The sequence below is a fragment of the Gadus macrocephalus genome, chromosome 22 (genome assembly GCF_031168955.1).
Source record: "Gadus macrocephalus chromosome 22, ASM3116895v1".
NCBI classification, from domain to species: Eukaryota; Metazoa; Chordata; class Actinopteri; order Gadiformes; family Gadidae; genus Gadus; species Gadus macrocephalus.
This window is the reverse complement of record NC_082403.1, coordinates 16,108,535-16,125,167: the sequence shown is the minus strand read 5'-3', so window position 1 is coordinate 16,125,167 and position 16,633 is coordinate 16,108,535. Positions and strand designations below refer to the sequence as shown.

The 16,633-nt window shown below is 47.8% G+C and overlaps 1 protein-coding gene across 3 annotated transcripts in view; it reads right to left on the bottom strand.

Moving 5' to 3' along the window:
- The window catches only part of col22a1 (collagen, type XXII, alpha 1), a 47,160-nt gene that overhangs the window by 11,426 nt on the left and 19,101 nt on the right, over window positions 1-16,633 (bottom strand). For all 3 annotated transcript variants that reach the window (XM_060042677.1, XM_060042678.1, XM_060042679.1), the window contains 32 exons: window positions 16,372-16,425; window positions 16,235-16,288; window positions 15,474-15,509; window positions 15,330-15,359; window positions 15,075-15,128; window positions 14,816-14,869; window positions 12,658-12,711; window positions 11,039-11,092; window positions 10,871-10,924; window positions 10,450-10,503; window positions 9,656-9,709; window positions 9,428-9,472; window positions 9,241-9,303; window positions 9,081-9,134; window positions 8,242-8,283; window positions 7,948-7,980; window positions 7,745-7,798; window positions 6,932-6,985; window positions 6,597-6,650; window positions 6,439-6,492; window positions 6,194-6,247; window positions 5,734-5,838; window positions 4,867-4,911; window positions 3,903-3,980; window positions 2,885-2,920; window positions 2,562-2,615; window positions 1,916-1,960; window positions 1,639-1,674; window positions 1,217-1,330; window positions 545-598; window positions 337-390; window positions 144-197 (listed from right to left, as the gene is read on the bottom strand). In XM_060042677.1, the coding sequence (XP_059898660.1) occupies window positions 144-197; window positions 337-390; window positions 545-598; window positions 1,217-1,330; window positions 1,639-1,674; window positions 1,916-1,960; window positions 2,562-2,615; window positions 2,885-2,920; window positions 3,903-3,980; window positions 4,867-4,911; window positions 5,734-5,838; window positions 6,194-6,247; window positions 6,439-6,492; window positions 6,597-6,650; window positions 6,932-6,985; window positions 7,745-7,798; window positions 7,948-7,980; window positions 8,242-8,283; window positions 9,081-9,134; window positions 9,241-9,303; window positions 9,428-9,472; window positions 9,656-9,709; window positions 10,450-10,503; window positions 10,871-10,924; window positions 11,039-11,092; window positions 12,658-12,711; window positions 14,816-14,869; window positions 15,075-15,128; window positions 15,330-15,359; window positions 15,474-15,509; window positions 16,235-16,288; window positions 16,372-16,425 (1,734 nt within the window). The remainder of the gene's footprint in view (window positions 1-143; window positions 198-336; window positions 391-544; window positions 599-1,216; window positions 1,331-1,638; window positions 1,675-1,915; window positions 1,961-2,561; window positions 2,616-2,884; window positions 2,921-3,902; window positions 3,981-4,866; window positions 4,912-5,733; window positions 5,839-6,193; window positions 6,248-6,438; window positions 6,493-6,596; window positions 6,651-6,931; window positions 6,986-7,744; window positions 7,799-7,947; window positions 7,981-8,241; window positions 8,284-9,080; window positions 9,135-9,240; window positions 9,304-9,427; window positions 9,473-9,655; window positions 9,710-10,449; window positions 10,504-10,870; window positions 10,925-11,038; window positions 11,093-12,657; window positions 12,712-14,815; window positions 14,870-15,074; window positions 15,129-15,329; window positions 15,360-15,473; window positions 15,510-16,234; window positions 16,289-16,371; window positions 16,426-16,633) is intronic.

The window sequence follows — 16,633 nt, the reverse complement described above, 5'->3', positions numbered from 1 at the left end:
GTTATTCAATTCCCTGAGGATTATTTTGGATCATGAGTCAGCAAGCCAGCGAGCGTCGTCCCCGGTTTCCAGGGAAAGGATTGTGTAATACCATCCCCAATGCCCCATGCTTCCCATTAGAACGAGTCTGAAGTGTAACGTACAGCACTGCCTGGAAGGCCGGCGGCCCCCTGGTGTCCGGGTGGCCCGGGGTGACCCTGTGAAGACAGACAAAGAAACCACCTTTAACTGAACTGCAGTATGCATTCCGTTAAAGAGGAGAAAGTGATGACTCCAGAGGTTCACTGGTATATTCACAGACCAGTGAATCAGCCCATTGGGGGGTTGTGGGCCTACCTTCTCCCCCTTGTCTCCGTTGGTCCCGGCGGGTCCGCGGTCTCCTTTGATTCCCTGCAGTTTGTTCAGGGCGGAAAAGGTCCACAGAAAACACATTTTAGAGTTGATCCTCGACAGAGAACTATTTTGAGATGTGCTACCGCGGGCTTCGGCGGGGGGAGAGCCACGGGGTCTCTCCCTGGAGGCCCCATAAGGATGATCCACTTGCCTTGGTCCCGTCGGCCCCTGGGGGCCCCACGGGCCCCGTCGGCCCCACCTGGCCCTGGGGAAACACAACAAAACATTGGTCTCTATCCAGGCCGGCGGATCAGGAGCTCCTCTACGAGACTCTAATCCCCCCCCCCCCCCCCACACACACACACAGACACACACACACACACACCGCCCGCTACAACACACACACGGCTTCAGCCCATAACCAATTTCAAGCCTGAGCTGATGGATGATGAAAGGCTAGCGTAGAAACATGCCTTACACACATGATAACGAGAGAGAGAGACAGAGAGAGAGAGAGAGAGAGAGAGAGAGAGAGAGAGAGAGAGAGAGAGAGACAGAGAGAGAGAGAGAGAGAGACAGAGACAGAGACAGAGAGAGAGAGAGAGAGAGAGAGAGAGAGAGAGAGAGAGAGAGAGGCAGAGAGACGGAGAGAGCGAGAGAGGCAGAGGCATACTATAATAAATAATAGTGCATGGAGGGGTAACAAATCAAACTTTATTCATTGAGATATTTTGGCGCAGAACAGCGATATAAAGTGTGAAACGAGTGACACGACCCCGCGAGACCAACAAACTGTTTGGAATAAGTCAACATCGCGGAGACACGACAAAGTGCTGAGTGAGGGAGACCAACCGTGATGACATTAAAGGGTCGTGCTACTCACTGGGTAGCCATCTTGACCGTTCTTCCCGGGAAGGCCGTTGTGTCCCTTCTCTCCCGGAACGCCGGGCAGGCCGGGGGTTCCGGGTGGGCCGGCGGGACAGTCCGAGCACACGTTCTGGAGGACCAGGGTAGACACGTGTTTGTTTGTGTGCGTGTGTGGGGGTTGATGTCTGTGTGTTTGTGCGTGTGTATGTGTTGGAGGGGGCTGATGTGTGTATGTTTGAGGGTTGATGTGTGTGTAGGTGTTGATGTGTGTGTGTGTGTGTGTGTGTGTGTGTGTGTGTGTGTGTGTGTGTGTGTGTGTGTGTGTGTGTGTGTGTGTGTGTGCGTGCGTGCGTGCGTGCGTGCGTGCGTGCGTGCGTGCGTGCGTGCGTGCGTGCGTGCGTGCGTGCGTGCGTGTGTGTGCGTGTGCTGATGCGTTACCTTAAGATCCAGCTCAGAGAGATCTGCAGCCTTCCCCTGTGAGACAATAAGCACACTTGGTTAATAACACAGCAATCAGAAGCACACTGTAATTTATGTGTGTACTGAATGTGTAGTAGGGTATGGTTAGCTTATGCTGGTGATCGCTAGTGGTAAACTCATGGATATGTTGTGCTTTTATTGCACATTACAATTTGGATGATGGTATTCTATACTACTGGATTCCATGTTCCTATATTCTGCAGCCAGGTGTCTATCAGCCACTCAGGATACTTACGGGTACACCGGCATCCCCTTTCTCTCCAGGTCTTCCAGGTACACCCTGCATTGCAGAAGGAGGCCGCAGAGGGCCAGGTTGATAAAGTTTGCATCAGTAAGCTTGTCATATGGAGGTAGCATTGGGGTTTAGTGTCGCCATATTGTGCAACGAGCAATCGAAAGCATTTGTAACTGTGACGGTGTACGAGGGCGGGACTTGCCTTCCACCAGTCTATGCTTAAAACTCACTTTTATTTCAACCTATTATAGTTTTTAAGGAAATGTACGTGTCCACCAGGACCTGGAAAAATACATATTAAGATGAACCAGCTGAGATCCTGACAGAATGAAGCCTGAATGGATCACCTTTGTATTACGGAGAAACAATCAACATTTCCTCCCGTAGACTCAGAGAATGGAGACAGATCACTGTGGCGCCCTCTACTGCGAGCCCCCTAGAGGTCATGAGAGGAACTACACACTAGTGCCTGGGCCTGAGCCCCCGGAGGTCATGAGAGGAACTACACACTACTGCCTGGGCCTGAGCCTCCGGAGGTCGTTAGAGGAACTACACACTGGTCCCTTTGCCTGAGCCCCCCAGACAGATATGGCTGTGTTAACTAGTGATGCTGACACTAACAAGACATATGGGGGAGGGTTCCTACGTTGTGTCCTGCGGGCCCCTGGGCGCCGGCTGCGCCAGCTTGGCCCCTCAGCCCCTGCAGAGAGACAACCAGGACAATGGATTACACAACCACAAAGATATCATAACAACATGTGACACTTAACAAGAATTCATTTAGAACTATCACTGCTTAATCATTGGTTGCATGCTCGAAAAAGTACAGACTAAATGCTCTTTAGTAAAAGGCATCCACCAAATGGCAAATATATTTACGTATGTCAAAACTAATCAAATTGTAAAAATTGCATCTGATCAATGAAATGGGATGAAATTAATTGAATTCAAAATGAATAAAGAGAGTACCGCGGCACCGGGCTCTCCTCTGAGTCCTGAGGGTCCCTGAAGGAGAACACAAACAGAGGGGTTATCCATCGTCACTATAAACAGTCATCCAGTCACCACAGAGGACGACGGGTCACAAACAGAGAGGTTATCCATCGTCACTATAAACAGTCATCCAGTCACCACAGAGGACGACGGGTCACAAACAGAGAGGTCATCCATCGTCACTATAAACAGTCATCCAGTCACCACAGAGGACCACAGGTCACAAACAGAGAGGTTATCCATCGTCACTATAAACAGTCATCCAGTCACCGCAGAGGACGACAGCTCAGAGACAGAGATGTTATCCATCGTCACTATAAACAGTCATCCAGTCACCACAGAGGACGACAGGTCAGAGACAGATGTGTTATCCATCGTCACTATAAACAGTCATCCAGTCACCACAGAGGACGACAGCTCAGAGACAGAGATGTTATCCATCGTCACTATAAACAGTCATCCAGTCACCACAGAGGACGACAGGTCACAAACAGAGATGTTATCCATCGCCACTATAAACAGTCATCCAGTCACCACAGAGGACTACAGGTCACAAACAGAGATGTTATCCATCGTCACTATAAACAGTCATCCAGTCACCGCAGAGGATGACAGGTCAGAGACAGAGATGTTATCCATCGTCACTATAAACAGTCATCCAGTCACCACAGAGGACGACAGCTCAGAGACAGAGATGTTATCCATCGTCACTATAAACAGTCATCCAGTCACCACAGAGGACGACAGCTCAGAGACAGAGGGGTTATCCATCGTCACTATAAACAGTCATCCAGTCACCACAGAGGACGACAGGTCACAAACAGAGATGTTATCCATCGCCACTATAAACAGTCATCCAGTCACCACAGAGGACGACAGCTCAGAAACAGAGAGGTTATCCATCGTCACTATAAATATAAACAGTCATCCAGTCACCACAGAGGACGACAGCTCAGAGAAGGAAGAGGGAGTATTACAGTAAGCCCATCCCTACCTGGACTCCGACCTTCCCTTCCCCGGGGACGCCCCTCAGTCCGGGCCCACCCTGGGGTCCTGAGGGTCCGGTCTGGCCCTGAGACGCAGGGGGAGACACGTACAGATGAACACCTACCAGAATACAGTCTGAGGAAAGGCTGCTATCCATCACAGCCCTTGCCTGGAGCGCCCCTCTCTGGGCTGTGGCGGTGCGGGTCTAATTCTATGGTGGCTGAGCCCAGAAACAACACTTTATTGATCATTTATGATAAATATATAGAAAGGGAAGGAGAGAAAAAAAATCCAATCTGTCGTTGACATTTCGGTACTCAGTAAGGGAGGAAATATGGAGGCGATGTGGGTGAACCATTTAGCGCCATAAATCCAGCGAATGCCCCTTGTCTGGCCTTTCCCTTCCACTGCCCTCGCTCTCCTGGCCAGAGCAGGTCATAATCACTGCACTGGTCAAAGTATGACGGCTCAAGAAATTGCTTTAGTTTCTTTCTGAGAGGAAATGAATTGTTTCCTCCATCCCGGCCGGGAATAAATGTGTGTGTTTGTTTATTTATTTGGGGGTGACAAAGAAAGCAGCTCTGTATGTTACCTCCACAAGTCACCTTGAGGCAGGACCCAAAAGCTTTCTCACATTGGGGAAAACACACACACAGATGCGCACGTACACACACACACACACACAAACACACACACACACACACACACACACGTAGACACACACGCTCACAAACAAACCTACACACAGACGCTCACTGACAAACACAAACACACGCTCACACAAACACAAACACACACACCTACACACAGACGCTCACACACATACAAGCACACACACACACACACACACGCACACACACACACACACACACACACACACACACACACGCTCACACAAACACCTACACACACACACACACACACACACACACACACACTAACACACACAGGGGACTGTGATGGAGCATTACCTGCGGCCCTGGAGGTCCTTGGACGCCGGGCTGCCCGGGCTCCCCCTGTATTATCACAAATGACATCAATCACATCACTTGGCATTCACACAGCCAGCATTAGGACGCCCTTTGAGGGCGAAACAACGGGAAGTCAGTGGAGTAATGCGGCGGCTCCCTCTTTGTGTGAGCGTAGTAAAGCGCCGTCCCTCGGGGCCTGCACCTGGTCGCCGTGTCAACCACCGCTGCTTTGTCTGCGACACGGCCCGCATTGCGCTCACGTGTTGGTTTGATGTGCGAGGCCCCTCATAGCAGCTTTTCCTTTCGTTTTACACGTTTGTTTTTTTGGCGTTTTGTGTTGGATGCCGTTTCCTGTTTGCACGGTCAGCACATATGTGCCATGTGTGGAGAGAGTAAACGAGCTGAAGTGTGCAAAGGGGTCGGGTGAACGCGAAACGACCGTGGCGTGCGGTCGAGGTGTTTGCCTCTTACTGGCTCCGTGTTCGAGGACTGGGATCTGAGGCAGGGGCTCTGCGCCGGTGACGAGGTAATAGACCTACACTGCAGCAGCAGCAGCAGACGTAAACGTGCCACAGCCATTCTCCATTACAATAAGAGCACCCTTTTAGCCTTCATTAGCGCACGGGAAGCCGGCCAGCGAGGGCCTTTGTGTCAACATCTCATCAGTGGCTGACTGATGAGATGTTGACAAAAGGGCCCTGGCCGGCCGATACGTGGATGTGCTGTGTCCCTGGGTTGCTAACGTACACACAGACACAGGGTTAGAAGTGAACACGGACAAGCTCATTGGATGTGGGTGGGCGAGTGACGAACACACGCGCAGTCTTTACAGGTCATGTTGCTCGGGCACAGCGGCGGGGGTCTTACGTCTGGGCCGTCTTTGCCCTTTCCTGTGGGTCCTGGGGGCCCGCTGAGGCCGGGGTCTCCGCGGGGGCCTGCAGCTCCCGTTTTTCCTTCTTTACCCCCCTCGCCCTGGATCATCAAGCACGGACGAGAAACGTGCAAAGGGTTTGTGTTGCCCTTCATCACAGTTACAGTCTCAAGGGGGCTTCACAGGCCACACTCTCATTATGACACCCCCCCCCCTGACCCTAGCCCCCCAAAGAGCAAGGTCTCTTGGTTATCAAGGATACCAGGCCAAGGAACAGAGAAAGAGGGATCCCTCCTTCCAGGGATGGTTAGGACTGGGAAGGGTGTCAAAGAGAATCGCAGGGAATATTATCAAATTGAGGGTGGAATCACACACACACACACACACACACACACACACACACACACACACACACACACACACAAACACATTAAGGTTTAGGTTTGGTCCACTGACCTTCTCTCCTCTCTCTCCGATGGGACCAGGAGGCCCCATGGTTCCCGGGATGCCCTACACAGGAACACACACAGAGTGAAGCTGCTGTCTTCATCAACACACTCCGTCAGATTCACAGTCTGGAGTCCTGACGATGGGCTTGACTTTTTCCAACAGAAGTCCTCTGAGTGATGTGTGTGATGTAAGGTGAGCACATGGTTGAACACAGCGTCAGGAGTTCATTCATCCCAGATCAAACAACGTACCGCATTTCCTGGTAGTCCACGTCCACCTTGGATACCGGCTGGTCCAGGTGGGCCCTGTTGGGGGGAGAGGTCACAACCGTGTTGTGAGAACACAACAGTGTTCTCAGGACTGTACACTTCGCGTACGCACGTAAAAGCGCAATAAATAAATATCTTACAGCGTCTCCGACCCTTCCAACCTCCCCGGGAATGCCGCCGTCTCCTTTGGTACCCTGGTTTGGGATGGGGAAAGTCACATGACCATGAGAACATGAACTTTTGAGCGGTCGATCAATATCTACGGCACTATTACGATTAAAAGTACTTTATTTCACTTGTTTCTTCAACGACTACCTATTTTGTGTGCGATTGCTAAACTTTTAGTGCAAAACAAAATGATGACAGCAATACCCATAACCATAACAATCGTGCTATAAATATTAATCACACTTTAGACAATAAAATGAAATAGTGAGGGAGGAGTCAGGCTGTGGCTGGTGGTTAGTGTAGGTACCTGTGCCCCGGGCAGTCCCCTGAAGCCCTGCTCTCCAGGTAAACCTCTCAGACCCTGAGGAACACAGCAGGTGGTGCAATACGGTCACAGTTTGTTCACACAGTACACCAGCAGGATGGACACTAGCGGACACAAAAAGATTGTATGCATCGTCATGCCTATGATGAATGACAAATCCATTTGGCGTCGGCAGAGTGTATTACTCACGTTGGCTCAAGGTATTACCTCAGGTTGCATTGCCTGCGTGCTAAGCTATTTCTGAGCTGGGAGATGGATGCAGTTGTGACCAAATTGAGTATGACTGAATAGCTTTTTAAATAAAAGTAATTTTACACAAAGCAGACCTCAAATCCCTCCGGTGAACTCAATTAAATCGGCAAAAGTGAAGTAAGGCACAATTCTGCTTGTTAAAGGTGTGTCTGTGTGCGTGTGTGCGTGCATGTGTGTGTGTTTTATATGTATGTGCATGTCTTTGTGTGTGTGTTTGTGTGGTTTGTGTGTGTGTGTGTGTGTGTGTGTGTGTGTGTGTGTGTGTGTGTGTGTGTGTGTGTGTGTGTGTGTGTGTGTGTGTGTGTGTGTGTGTGTGTGTGTGTGTGGGGGGGGGGCAGTATGTTAATTTAGTTGTCTGTGATGTGAAAGTCCCTCCCTCTCACTTGAGTTGTACAGTAGGTGATCAAATCTTAATCTCTACTGACATCTAATGGACACCAAGAGCATTGCTCATCATGCAGTGTTGTATGCTGAAATGAAATAAATAAAAACAGACAAAACTAACAATAATATAATAGACGAACAAATCAAAAGTCACGTCACCGTTTCTCCTTGTTTCCCTTGATCACCCTTCTCTCCTTTCTCTCCCGGTTTCCCCTGTGGGACAAAATGATTAATTTCCATTTGACCATAACTTTACCAAGGTTTAAATGAAGAGTCCTACTCTTATGCATGCTATACAGACCAACAAAGAATTTAGTGTAGGAGCCAACGTTATTTGACATTTCAATAAAACCTGCCCTTACCGGTTCACCTGGCTCCTGGATAACTTCGGCCACCTGCGTGTTTTCAACACATAACATTTACATTCAGGACATTGGGTAGACACATTTATCCAAAGCGACTTGCAGTAAGTACATTTGACATAAGAAGGTGAAACAATATATCGTTGTCGCTACAGTAAGGATGTTCATTGAACCAAGTGCAAATAATCGCTAGGTTAACCCATTCCCCGTACACAACACATGACATGGACCACCGTTATAAATAGAACAACGCACCACATTACGCCGTCGTACACATGACTATATTTCACTCACGTTGCCCGGTATGCCCGGAAGCCCCCGGCCACCGACGTCCCCCTGGGGAGAGACACGTTGTTCTGTCAGTGTCCAGGCAAAGGACCAATCAGATGGAGGCTGGTAACACCCAGGTGTTGCTGATTACACTAATAAGGGCCTGCTCCTTTGATGTAACAGGCCACCAGGGCAGACGACTCCTGCCTGGTAAAGCCTGCTACCCTGTGCCCGTTACATCTAAAGGAGCAGACCATGATTAGTGTTGTGAGTGACACCTGTTTGCGTCCTGCGATGGCTCCTCTGTGGTATATATATATCTCTCTTAGTATAACATGGGAGGGACTGAAGCCCTTTCTCCATCAGCGCCCGACCGTGTCTGTACTTGTGTTCTTGAGGACTCGTGAGACAGCATTAGACGCAGCCCAAGCATTGTTCCACTCAGAAGTCTGCGTCTAGTCTTGGGACTAGACACAGACGAGTATCCTCGGCTGTTTGTACTCCCGACTCGTACTTTCCCGGCTGTGCATCAATGAACGCCAAGTCTGAACTTGGCGTAGGTGCTATTCAGAAAGGCCCTATCACTACAATGTATAGTATAATACTATACAATAGCCTTTAACAACACATTTGTGCTGTATTATGAATAAAAAAAATATCTAAAGCTCAAATAGAAATGTTAAATTGGGATTGGTGGGTACAATGGAGCTTGGTTCATAACTATATACAGTTAATGAAAAAATAAAAAAATGATATCGAGGTCAGAAAGAAGTGTGTATCAGTTGATTAAGAGTTACCTTTTCACAAAGCAAAGTAAGTTGTCTTTTGAGGTTGTAAAAGGTGGTTGATTTATTCATGGTTACCTTGTCGCCCTTTGCTCCTTTAGGCCCAAGTCCTCCATCGTTTCCTCGTTCTCCCTACAACACGGGACACAGTCCACATCAGCACACACCTCCTACACATCACAATGACCGTCCTGGGTAAACACAACAAACCGGGGCCTCTGATATGGGCGGCACCTACCGGAACTCCCCTGATCCCGCCGGGTCCCTCCTCACCGGCCTGTCCCCTCAGACCAGCCTCTCCCTGGGGGCACACAAACCAGAGTTATTTCTGCTTGGGACACAGTGTGTGCGGGGGCTTACGGGAATGGCACGCCAAACCAAACACCAAGATGACAAACTGAGAAGAAGAAGGAGTGCAGACTCACTCTCTCCCCTGGGGGTCCTCTCGGCCCCGGGGGTCCGTCTTGGCCCTAGGGAAGGACATGTCCAAGACTGAGGATAACGACACTGACATAGTCCTTAGCTCAAACAGTCTATTGTTTCAGAAATACAGTTTTAGTGTCACACAACTTTAATGTAATTATAATATAGACATATGGTAGCTGTTAAGTGTAAGGAGGTGTGTGTGAGTGTGGTAGAGTGAGACCTGGTACCTTGAGCCCCTCTTTGCCAGATAAGCCGTCGGTTCCTCGCTCGCCCCTGGGTCCCTGTAGAGAAACACACCACACCACCAGCGGTCAGTTCTGCCCAGGTAGGTAAGGGCAAGGACCATATGCACACATGTCCCCTATATTAACAATAAGTGATACATAGTGCAACATATGCACACATGTCCCCTATAATAACAATAAGTGATAGTGGTACATATGTGCTTAGGCCCCATTCACATTTTGTTGTGTAAAGCAAGAAGCCCTTGTGGAAACCTTTAAATTCATTTGAAAGGTGATGAAGCTATACTAACAGGAAATGATTCAATTCTTCCTTTATTTGGCAAAATAATCTTTGCTCAAACCATAACCTGTTCCTACTTGGCAGCTACAGGCTAACCTGAGAATGAGTGTGTGTGGATATATGTGTTTGTGTAAGTGCGATTGTGTGTATGTGTATATATACTGTATATGTGTAGGAACGTGTGAGTGTGTGTGTGTTCGTATGTGTATGTGTGTATGTGTATAGGTGTGTATGTTTATGGTTTGTGTGTGTATTTGTGTTTGTTTGTGTGTGTGTGTGTGTGTGTGTGTGTTTTTGTACATGTTTTTATGTGTAGAGTTGTATGCGTATATTGCGTATATGTGTGTGTGTGTGTGTGTGTGTGTGTGTGTGTGTGTGTGTGTGTGTGTGTGTGTGTGTGTGTGTGTGTGTGTGTGTGTGTGTGTGTGTGTGTGTGTGTGTGTGTGTGTTTTTGTGTACGTGTTTGTAGGTGGGTGTGTGTGGTTGTCAGACTGACTTGGCCGCCATCATTTCCTGGAAGGCCATCCAGACCGTCTTTCCCGGGAAGACCCTTTTGAGAGAACAGAAGTAGGAAAGGAGACGGGAGCGGAACGGGACGACAAGGACGGAGACATAAAAGATTATGTTAACCATGTTTAAAATGTTATTTGTGATATGTATTGTTATGTTTATTTCTATATCTGCCTCTGAGTCTTTTTTAAATGGAATTTTAATTATGTGCAATATTGCTCACTTTCTATTGACTTTATTGACTTTTATTGACTTGTTTTGACTTGTATTGTTGACTTTTACTGCTACTGTCCATTTTGTTGTTTGTCAACTGTACTGTCCGACTGTTGCTACTGGCTACCTGAATTTCCCCAAAGTGATGTAGAAAGTATCTATTACTACTACTACTACTAAAGTACGTGACTTACAGCCTTGCCGGACTCGCCAGGTTTGCCGGAGAATCCGATCTCGCCAGGGAGACCCTGTGAGAGAGAAGAAGACATGTAAGGGCACCAAACAGCGTCAAAGAGCGTCTCTGTCTGTAGTGTACTATTGATAAGATGCATTGGTCTCGCTGGTGTGGTGGTGTCACTCACAGGGGGTCCGGTGTGTCCCTGTAATCCTGCTGGGCCAGGGATGCCCGCCTGACCCTGAAGGGGGGAGAGAGAGAGAGAGAGAGAGAGAGAGAGAGAGAGAGAGAGAGAGAGAGAGAGAGAGAGAGAGAGAGAGAGAGAGAGAGAGAGAGAGAGAGAGAGAGAGAGAGAGAGAGAGAGAGAGAGAGAGAGAGAGAGAGAGAGAGAGAATGATAATTACATTGATACATTATCAATGAGCTACTGAATCATGAATTATCCATCTGAATGGCCCCGTCTCGATCTGTCCCCACGCCGGCTGCAGAATGGCCCATCCCAGCAGTAGCGTGCAATTGTCGGCCACTAGCCTGTAGCTAACGCGGTAATTCTACCCTCTGACAGGCTGTCTGTCAGCATCTGTTCTCTGCTGATCCAAAAGATACATCAAAACGATTTGCATGTCTTATAATGATATGGCGCTAAAGGTTATGCCAGGGTTAGAATATCAGGTGGAAGTAATGGGAATACTAGAGTCCGTTAAGTGTTTATTACACAGTCATTCCACTTCAGAATTTAAACCCATGGCTGCTTGTGTCCACTAGAGGGCAACATTGTGTTTAAAACACCATCATCGAGGCTGTTTAATGCTTGATGATTTGTAATAGAAATGTCTTAAACGTTCCCATTGCTATAATCCTGCAGTCAACACAGCATGCATAGCTGTTGGACACTTTTCAATTGGGTAAGCGACAGAAGACCCTGACACAACACTTACTGCTGTGACAAAAAACAACTAGCCAAGTGTTGTGTTATATTTACACCAGGAACAGTAACTATGGCAACCACAGTTAAGTTATGTTGCTGCAGCCATAAAAACACACATAAACACAGTCTGTGAAAGCGTAAGGGCAGACAGTTATGCTGCATGTGGCTTCTGGAGACATATAGATAGATTGATAATGAGTAGTGTCGCTGCTGTTGACCAGCAGAAGACTGATAGAGACATATGGTGACATCATGGAGGAAAGTGGCAGGGAAAGATCAGTGGAAGAGAACCAAATACACTTGCCAAATTCTAACAGTTCAGCTGTGTGGCGTAAAGCCAGGAAGCTCTCGGAGGGAGGGACACATTTATTTTTGCTATGTGTTAGGGACTTTAGTTCAGCCCTCATCCAGGCACTGTTTTTAATCCACAAGGATGTATTGAAATGATATGCATGTATGTTTAATTAATTGCATTTTAGATTTTTAGATAAGAGAGGTCAACCATGCAAAACTCAATGAAGTGAGAAAAATGTGTGATTAATTCTAAACAATTAATGTCATGGCAGGCTTTTGGTGTAACACTAACAAACAAACAAACAGAAAGAAAAACAGCACAGATATTATCCTTGAACTTATAATGAATTGTGAACACAACTTGTTCAAATTTCACAAACCTATTGATTTTTGTTCATCTTAAACGTTCAATCTGTAAATCTTTTTATTCTGGTACACTTTGCTCCCCCCCCTCCCCAAACCGCAATCGAGGGAAAAGCTCATGACTACAAACTGTAGTAACGATTCAAGCCACTGGAGGCTGCTGCCGGGAAACACGTACATAGTGCATGTTTTAATTATAATGTATTTTAAACAGTTCTTACTGCTGCTCCCGGGAGGCCATCGACTCCTGGTAATCCACTTTCGCCTTTCTTTCCCTGAAATGCCACACACAACGGGTTATTCTGTCCTCCTATTTGTGTAATAAGTGATAAATGTACACAGTGACCATAACAGAACACCATATTCATATATTCACGTCTGTATTGGTAAAGTCAACATTAGACACTATTTATAGGATGCTGGTATTCTTTACATCCTGGTTATATGTAATGTTAAGGAAAAAGGAGCACCAACACTATAAACTATTGATATGATGCTGGTATTCTTTAGCTCCTGGTCACATCTGGGAATTCTGTCTGCAGCCACAAAACTGTCAGGCTTCTCAGTTTCAGATCGCTCTTCAGGATCTCACAGGCTCAGGGGGGAAGTAGACAAACAGCCTGGTGGTGTAAACTGAACTACCAGCATGTGTCCCAGAGGACCCCCACACAAACAAACACACACACCCAAAAACTAACACACACACACACACACACACACACACACACACACACACACACACACACACAGTAAAAAAAAAAGGTGTGCAGTGTGGATAACTGAAGCGTGTCTCTCAGCCAAAAGGTTTGCACAAGATGACCATTCAGAGACTCAGTTGGAGGTTTGGTTGATTTTGATGTCTGCGTCCGAGAGTGGGTTACATTTCTCGGGCACCCACATTTCATATAGAAAAGCTCTCATTCTAGAGCAGCTACACCATTTTTTTTTCTTTCATGTTTATTTCGAATATGTAGTCAAAACAAAAACAAACAAATTTTGCAAAAAAAACAACAATAAAGCCATTCAAGAATGAATAACAAAAACAAAAATAATAATAGTAATAGTAAAAATAAAAAGCAGCTACACAATGACGGTAGAGTTGTCGTGGGTCATCACCATGGGGATGACACAGCCCCCTTCATCCTAGAACATGGCCCTACTCCTTCCTCAGAGTCCCCCCCCCAAAAAAAAAAAAAATGTTAAAATGAGAGCTGAAACAGGGTGTTCACACTTTAAGTGCACAACAACAGCCCTAGCCTCCAGGGGGAGCTATCCTACAGAGTATGATGTGTGTGAGAGGAAGCAGGGAGCAGGAAGAACACGTGAGGTGAGGAGGTCAAGGTCAATCAGGCACGCGCAAAAACGCCAAAAACAGAAACACAAATCAACACCAGAACACATGTTGCCTTCCAGGCTGATATTGCTGGTGTGATGTTGATTGTTCCCCATTAAGAGTGTGTGTAAGGGGGTTAGCAATCAAAGGCGTTAATTACACACCACCGTGCGTCTGGAAACAGCAGGGATCGCTTCCTTCTACTACTGCCGCGGCTGAACAGTGGTAATAGCTTTCAAGCAGTGTTCAAGAGCCATATCCTAATTCTTAAGAATATAACAAGTATGATGTCTTCATTCTAAGAAAATAGGATTTTCCCTCCCTCTAAAAATAAATAATGCTGCTGGAGAATGTTTCATTCCAGTCGTATTTCACACATGCGCAATCAAAATGCAAGAGCAAGGAGTTCAAGAGGGCTTATGGCAGTGATGTGACATTTGTGTAAAATGTTTGAGCTCGTGCTGCAGTAAACAATGCCCTTGATCTAGAATGTGGTCTAGCTCTTGGTCTAGCCCCTGGTCTAGTCCATGATCTAGTCCTTGGTCTAGCCCCTGGCCTAGTCCTTGGTCTAGCCCCTGGTCTAATCCATGATCTAGTCCTTGGTCTTGCCCCTGGTCTTTGGTCTAGTCCTTGGTCTAGCCCCTGGTCTAGTCCATGATCTAGTCCTTGGTCTAGCCCCTGGTCTTTGGTCTGGTCCTTGGTCTAGTCCTTTGTTTAGTCCTTTGTCTACTCCTTGGTTTAATCCTTGGTCTAGCCCCTGGTCTTTGGTCTAGTCCTTGGTCTTTGGTCTGGTCCTTGGTCTAGTCCTTTGTTTAGTCCTTTGTCTACTCCTTGGTTTAGTCCTTGGTCTAGCCCCTGGTCTTTGGTCTAGTAGTCCTTGGTCTTTGGTCTGGTCCTTGGTCTAGTCCTTTGTTTAGTCCCTTGTCTACTTCTTGGTTTGGTCCTTGGTCTAGTCCCTGGTCTTAAGCTGCTTTAAGGATTCAAATGCACACAGCAACAACATCCCAGGGGAACCAGCAGACATTTCCTACAGAAGCACTCCTTACCCGCTGGCCGAATTCTCCAGGTTCACCTGGATATCCTTGATTACCAGGAGGCCCCTTGGAAAACAAACAAGCAAAACAACAACAAAAAAAAGGTTGAGGTGAGACAGCACAACACTGAGGCTTTTGGTTTGATTCTAGACAGGCCGGCCACGTGCTGCCTTAAACAGGCGGTTCTGTTCAACAAACCCAACAATGGATTACCCAGAAGGCCCACAGCAGGAAACATTATATGTTTGGAAAGGAAGTATTAAATCCTTACAGGTGGCCCTGCTGGTCCGATGGCTCCTGGGGCCCCCGGGGGTCCGGCCAATCCCTAGGAAAAGGTCAAAGCCATACGCTTTACACATTATCTCTTCAAGAGGTAATGGATCCTATTCTCCAACGTAGGAACGCTTTCAGTCAAGGTATTATGTGTCCTATTTCGGATAATAATAGACTCCATACGCGGACTGTTCATTTACTGCATAGACACTTTATAATTTGCATAATATGTATGCAAATCATGTCGACTTACCTCTTCGCCCTTCAAACCATCCTTTTGGACCTGGGAAGACAAATGCACAGGCGTATGTTTTATAAAGCTGTTATTCCGTCAGTCAGCCCATCAGCCTGTCGATTCTGGTGTAATAACCTTTTACCGTCTAAATATGGCACTCACCACATCCCCAGGTAATCCGGCGGGCCCCCTCTCTCCCTGTGGCACGGGCACACAGCCAGACAACAGCAAAACAACAACAATGTCAGCCATTGATACACAAGTCATGTTATTAGGATGATGTGAACACAATGAATAAGCAGGTTTATTAAAGTGCCTCGTGTCAGACTTTAAAGTAGGCAGGGGGGTGTTTGTGGTTGTGTGTGTGTATTGTGCGCGTGTGCGCGCTACACCCGCAAGACTCAGTAAGCATCGCTGGGCACAGTTTCGGTGGCATGCGGGGGTTAGCACCAAGCGTGCGCAAAACTGCGCACCAAAGGAAACGTCAGGGGGGGGGGGGGGGGGGGGCGCCTCCGCGTCTCGTCCGCGTGCGCAGCGACGGGAGCACTCTTGAAAGCGGGTAATTACAGACAGACAAGACGAGGTCGGTGGCGTTTGTCTGTGGAGCGCCGGGCTTTGAAGGCAGACGGCGGAGCGTCGCCGGAATGTCTGGAAAGCCGAGACAGCACCCGAGAGCCCGGGAGGCTCCGGGCTGCGCTGTCGGCGCGGCGGGGGATTCTAGCCGCTTTACACCGCCCCCGCCGCCATATCTTCTGACTTTAATTGTTTTGGGTAATTTTGCCAAAAAGGTGTTTGAAGGGGGAAGAGGGGGGGGGGGGGGGGGCTATGTGTAGATTCCAGTGGCTGGGATGGGGTGTGGGGGGGCCGGAAGGAGAGCTGTGTGTAGATAGCAGGGGCTGGGATGGAGTATGGGGGGCCCGTACCTTATCTCCCTTGGTCCCACCTGCACCAGGAGCGCCCACCATGCCCCGCAAGCCCTGTGGGGCAGAAGACAAAATAAATGTCACGCCTCGTCGCCTGGAGTTGGAGCGACGTCAACAACGTGACATTCAAAACTTACGTCTTTCCCCGGAAACCCAGGTTTTCCCGCAAATCCAGACAAACCGACTTCTCCCTAAAATACAAAGGATAGTATGCGTAAAATAACGATAAAGAAAAAACAAAGTAATAATTGTGGCCCTCTCACTGAAGGCCTTACTGCTTTTGAGATGGGCTTTTGTGGCAGCAAACAGGGATGAATGGTTGGCTTCTGTGTGGCTTAATAATGAATGTTGCCAAGACAGCAATGGATCCTCCATATGGGCTTACTGACTGACTGACTA